Raw genomic sequence first — 6,109 nt, 5'->3', positions numbered from 1 at the left:
GGGTTAGAATTGGGCGGTTTAGGCGATATACGTATAAATTGTTGTTGTTATTGTGAAAAAAATTAGAAAAAAGGGATTTAAAACGAAAAAAATTCGATATATTGTATACGCCGCGTAGGCGCCGTATGGGCGGGGTATACGTTGGATAAACCCGCATTTAAGTTTAATTGGCCAATCAAATTTATGTGGGGTTTGGGAAGTTAAATCTTCTTTAAAGAAAAAGTGGGTTAAAAAATTTCTGAAGGGGGTTTAGCTTAATCCTGACCCGGGTTCATTTATGAACTCTAAAAAAAGTACGTTCGGTTTTCCCCGAACCAGACATCTGCCAAGACATTTGCATTCTCCAATCCGGAGCGGGGAAAAAAAGTTCAATTGCTAGTAAAACTGTTGGAGAGAGGAAACTCACTCTTAGACATGGGGGGGCCCTGGAGCGGGGGAAAGGACAATTGCAGCCAAAATTACGAGCAAGCAAAAGATTGGATTGCAACTAGGAGTCTTGGCAATTCTCTCCAGCTTCCCTTTGAAGAAAGTGATAAACAAAGGAGCGGAGCCATGGAAGCGAACGAACCAGTTGCATGGGTAGGTAGGCTAAATTTCATTTCATGTGTTATCCAACCACGAAAATACATAGGTACTCCTTCCTTACCAACTCCCTACCAACTCCCCTGCAAGCTTTCGATCGCTTGGGAACCGGTTCCCCAAAGGAGCGGTATACGTACCCGGCACTAAAACGCCGTGGCGTTGTTGGCATGGTTCCTTCCTATCGGCTCATTACTTATTGTGCGGTGCAAACGAGCCAAGCAATCCAAGGACAGAGAAGTTTAAAAGAACGCGTACATCACCGTTAAACCGCCAAACTCAATTGCCTTTTTTTACAGAGTATGCATATATGGTTTTACAGCCGCCAATGACGCAGTCGTCTAGTCCAGTAACACTACGTATGGAAGTACTCAAATCACGTATGCATACTTTGGCATGTAAAGTATCAGATCTCATTTATTCCAGGATATTATCCACCATGTATCCACGACATAAAATAAAAATAAAAAAGGTAACCCGACATTTTCATCTTCCTAGGAAGACGTTCGTCAGTGCATAGATAAGAAAGACACATTGTTCCATATAAAAAAGAAAAAAAAAGAAAAAGAAAATAGATAAGGCTTTTGAACTTGGGAGTTTTCCGCCCTTAACTTCAATCATAAACGCCCGCCTTGTCAACATCGCAAGTTTTGTTTTAAGACCACCAGAGGAAAGAACAGGCCATATCTCATGGACATACGAATCCAGTAATAACATGGCTTTTAAGTTCAAGCTTAAGTTTTGAGAGAATAAAAGTAGATATCTGGCAAACAAAATAGTAAACACCGCGAGAAAAATTCGTGTCGTAATCTGCGTAAACTTCCAGGGGAAATTTTGTGATTTTTGTACATTGAGGTAAGCCACAGGGGCAGAGATCAATGGAGTGATGAGCACAAGATGTTTGACAAGGAAAACTCGAGGAACGAGTAACTCGGAGAAGCCGCCAGGAACCGTCAATAACTCTGGGTATCGTTGAACTCGTAAAAGGAAAAAGCGGTCGTGCTTCGTGACAAGCGAGCGAGGGATTTACAACAAACTGCAGAAATAAGGAATATGTTGCAACTTCGGCTGGCTGACTTTGATAAGAGCTTGCAAACAAATATTTGCATCAGAAGAATGCAGTTCGGAGAAGGAAGGCAGAAAAGATAAGTTTCAAAGGAGAGCCGCAGGATCGAGCATCAATTGTTTCCAGTGGGGGGATGTCCAGATGGGCTGCAAGGCCTAATCGCAGGCTAAGATGGACCTCTCCGCCCTGGCACGCATGTGGTTGGCGTGCTGGTCGAGGCAATTGGCCATGAGGTGGGTGATGGGCCACGCGCCACCCTTGCTGAGCATGAAGGCGGTGACGTGCAGGATCTTGGCCGCGTAGCCGACCTGCTCGCCCATTCGCAGCATGAAGCCATTATTAGGCTTGCCACCAGCAGCCTCCAGATTCACCTTGATCTCCGCCCCGTTCAGAACGTCTTGTATTTTACCCAGTAGCTTGACGTCTTCGTCCTCTAATAGCATAATGGCGGGAACCTGGCCAAGGTCGACATCCTCCTGGCCCAGGATTCCTAGGTACCTGCCAACGCGGTCCTGCAATGTCGCTACCCACTCGGCCAGCACTTGAGAACAATCCAACGCACACATTGCCGACTGGAGAGGTAGCTCTCGACTTGTAAAGTCGGCAAATGTGACCCCCAACTTGTCCGACATGGAGAGCGAGTCTGCAGCGTAAAATGCAGCCTTACGCAAATGTTTCTCTCGCCTCGAGGTTGCCTGCTGTAGACCTTGCTGACCCTGTGCTGGAACCTTGATATTGACAGCTGATGAGAACTGAGCGCCAGCAGCAAAGTCTGGAGATGACGACTGCGTTGGGGGCGAATCAACGAAACCAGAACTGCCACCGGAGACGTCAGATTGCTCCGTGACAGCGGACTCGGAGTTTGACTCAGGTGAGTGTTCAGCATGTTGTATGATTTCGCTGCCACGAGATAGTTCTTTGGCTAGGCCCTCCCAGTCGCGCTCCCAGAACTTTTCCTTGGTCCTCGACATGTTGACAAAGAGACGCACGTAAGCGAGGTCCAGGAGCGGAATGGCGTCTGCGGATAACGGGCCAGCCCCATACGGATTAGGCCTTTCGAGGCTGTGTTGGGGATTGCTAGCCCAGGCGGCTTGCCACGCCCTCAGCGCGGGTTCGATGTGCCGGTGCATCTTGTCCGTATCCTCGTTCGTCCATACCTTGTTATGGTGGCGTTGGCGGGTCTCCCAAATGTAGTTATGTAGCGCATCAATGAGAATTAGGCAACCAAACGTGCTGGGCTTCAATTGGCTCTGTGGAAGCTCTCCAGGGTTGAGCGCAGAACCGAACGGCCTGTGACCACCCTCGTTGGCGACCTGCTGCTGTTGATGCTGCTGTCTCGCCTTTGCTTGTAAAAGTTCTCCCAGAGCATCATGGAACCTCATCCGATTATGGTTGGCCGCTGCAACTCCCCCTTTTGCGTTGAAGGCCACTGCGGTCTCGGCTGCAAAAAACTCCTCGTCACATGGGAGATCAAGTAGCACCTCCGAGTTGGTCAAGGCCGGCGTGTGGTTGTATGCATTCACCAGCATGCTTGACAGAATGAATATCACATACAGTGTCCTCTTCTTTTCCTCCATCGACTTCCACGTAATCCACTCCACGAAGTCCTCTGTCTTTCCACTCTCGTCCTCGATCCCTTCCATTCTGGTGTCGTTATTCCTTGGCTCTACCCTAATAGGCCTGGGAAGTTCAGCACCTTGAGCAAGGCTGACCAGCGCGGCAACGTGAGTCGAAGCAATGTTGCCTGAGCGTTTATCACCGCAGTTGAAGCCGTAAATCACGTTTATTAGCATGGCCTGCACCAGCCAAACAGGGGTTTCAACTGTCGAGTCCGCCGACTGAGTATTTGCTTCAGGCAGCAGCCTCCTGAAGTCCGCCTTTCGAACCGTAGCCTTCCTCCTCTCATCAAGGTATAACTGTATCATCTTCTTAGCCATCTCAAACAAAATCGCCGACTGCGCGTGTTCCATCTCGTAAAGCGCACCGATCGCCGCCATCGACATCAGCAAACACCCAGGGCCGCCGAATTGACCTTGGGTTGACCGGCTGCCGCTAGCGGCGCCAGTTGTCTTGGGAATCTCGAAGGAAAGCGTCGGTACGTGGAGGAAGGGTAGATGCGGGTGGAAATAGCGGACGTACGCGGCGACGTAGCGCTGGAGGTCTTGGGTGCTCGGTAGCTTCTCGGGGTCTGCGGCCGATGGGGCTTTGCTCGAGGCGTAGGAATACCGACTTCCACCGAGGAGCGAGTGCTGTGAAGCCCCACAGGACAAGGCACCTAGGATGGCGTTTCTGGTGGAATCAGTGATTGTCGAGACGGGTGAGGTTCCATGATTATTTTTAATACCATTCATCGAGGACGGAGTCTCGGGTCCAGCACCAAAGTTAAGTGCGTGGCTCATGTTCTGTCCGCCCAGGCTCGACATGAGCGCCGGGCTCAAGGAATTGAGAGAGGGAGGCGGTGTCGAAAAGTACTGCTCGCCTGCTACATTCTTTTGTAGCGTCGGGGGTTGGGGAGAAACGGCGCCGGTGAGCATATCTGTGAATACCGGGTTATGCAGCTCTAAGCCAAACGGGTTGGTCATCTGGGCAGGACCCATGATTGCCGGCTGGTAGAAGGTTGTCGCAGCTACCGAGGTTACAACAGGGTGCTGGTTCGAGCCGTCGAGCATTATGTCACTCAGACCGCTTTGGCTTGTGGTGCTGATTGCCGATGGAGATGAGCCATCCACGGCGTGTTCGTTTGCGTTGCTGAAAGATAATTGGTGATCAAATGTGCCGAACCACTCCGTCGCAGCGTCATCCATGCGGTGGTGGTGCCCGCTCATATCCGGTATACCATGACCAAACGGAGACATTGGGTCCATCGCCATGGATGGTGGGGAGTCGTTGTAGTGAAGAGCATTTGGATTTATGGTTGACCCTTGTCCGAACATTTGAATGCTGTCAAAGTCAAACTCGCCGAATCCAGGGGCCGCGATGGGAGGTGCCGTTCTCAGGCCTCCACCATAAGGATCGAATCCGGCCATGGCGTGCGTGTCCAGCTTCGGCAGGCCGTGTGACATCCCGCGTTGCCCCATAGCGGTAGCCATACCAGCGTAAGTGTGTTCCATGGCATGGTGAGGCAGGCCTACCAGGCTGGGATGCCGACTGTGGTGGTTTGGCGGCAATCCCCTAGCAACATTTGCGTTGGCGGCTGCAATCATGGACATGTGCGCGCCGTCGACATGGCTAATGGTGTTGGCCCTTGGGCGCATGGTAGCAGGGCCTCCCACCCCCGAAACTGTGCTGCTGGCAATGCTGTTCTTGCGGGCTCTGCTGCCGGGGGCAACAACGCCGCTGGCGCTTTCACGACGATTGCGGGGCCGCGAGGCGGGAGTGGTGGTCTGGTGGAGTTTCTGCTGATGACGCAACAGGAGATCTCTTCTCGCGAAGCATCGAGCACATTCGGGGCACTCAAACGGCTTCTCCTTTGTGTGGGAGCGCTCATGGCGCTTCAGGTGCTCGAGGCGGGCGAAGCACCTGGAGCATGTCGTGCAGACGTGCGGTCGGGGCTTGTCCGTCTTGGGAGGCGGGAAATTGGCAGAGGCTGTAGGGGCGGGTTGTTTGGTATTGACGGTAATCGACGAGGTTGCTACATTCAATTTCGCAAGGTCAGTGGGCAGGTCGGATCAAAGGGCTATGCGCACCAATTGCATGGCCATGCAGGAGGGATCCCCAAAAGCAACTTGGACCAGCGCGGAAAGCCATTGCGTACCAGGTTCCTCGCTGTTTGTGGTTGCAGGAGCAGCGACGCCATCGGCAGCTGTCGCAGACGGCGATGTTATTTCGGCCATTGTAACAGTCGAATCCACTGAAGGGGCTGTATCGATCGAGGCAGTCATGGTGATGCTGTTGAGATGGTTCGAGCTTCCCCGCAGTGATGTATCGGTGGTGCAGCTCGATATGAGGTTATTGTCGTGCCGCTTGACCAAGACAGCGAAAGACAGCCTTGGGGAGCACAGGTAGATGGGAGATAGTTCCGTTGGACGACACAGAATGAAGGCTGCGAGATGAGGAGAGATCGAAGGAGGCGGCTCTGCTGCCAGGGAAGAGGAGGGAAAAGAGAGGAGACGAAGTCGGTCTTGTCAGCCGTATCATGCTATCCCCGCATTAGAGCTTCGAGTGTAATCGGGGCGAGTTTGACCTTTTGCGTTGGGACGATAAACAAAAGTAGGGTTAGAAAGAAAGAATGTTTGAACAAAAAAAAGAGACCTAGCGACAAATGCAACCCGCGTCTCCGCGATGTGAATTGGTCGACCAAGTTGCAAGTGTTGGTAGGTACGCAAGGTCGGGTAGATCGAGAAAGAAACGGGAGCTCATTAGTCTTAGCTGAAAGTACTCTGGGATGGCGGGCGGCGGTTGGAGGGACTCGCAGACCTCACACCAGACGCTACTGTATGTACAAGTACAGCACAGACATCCTGG

General features: G+C 51.8%; 1 protein-coding gene across 1 annotated transcript; it reads right to left on the bottom strand.

Moving 5' to 3' along the window:
* Positions 1-1,800: 1,800 nt before the first annotated feature.
* On the bottom strand, positions 1,801-6,109 carry PgNI_07334 (uncharacterized protein; the record flags this gene model as incomplete). The annotated part of the gene is made up of 2 exons (XM_031127348.1): positions 5,400-6,109; positions 1,801-5,276 (listed from the first exon to the last, which is right to left on the bottom strand). The coding sequence occupies exons 1-2, from the start codon at positions 5,524-5,526 to the stop codon at positions 1,801-1,803; spliced, it is 3,603 nt and encodes a 1,200-aa protein (XP_030980843.1). The 5' UTR covers positions 5,527-6,109.

Source organism: Pyricularia grisea, assembly GCF_004355905.1.
Source record: "Pyricularia grisea strain NI907 chromosome Unknown Pyricularia_grisea_NI907_Scaffold_4, whole genome shotgun sequence".
Taxonomy (NCBI): Eukaryota; Fungi; Ascomycota; class Sordariomycetes; order Magnaporthales; family Pyriculariaceae; genus Pyricularia; species Pyricularia grisea.
Note: the sequence above shows the minus strand (reverse complement) of the source record. Positions and strands in the feature narration are given on the sequence as shown.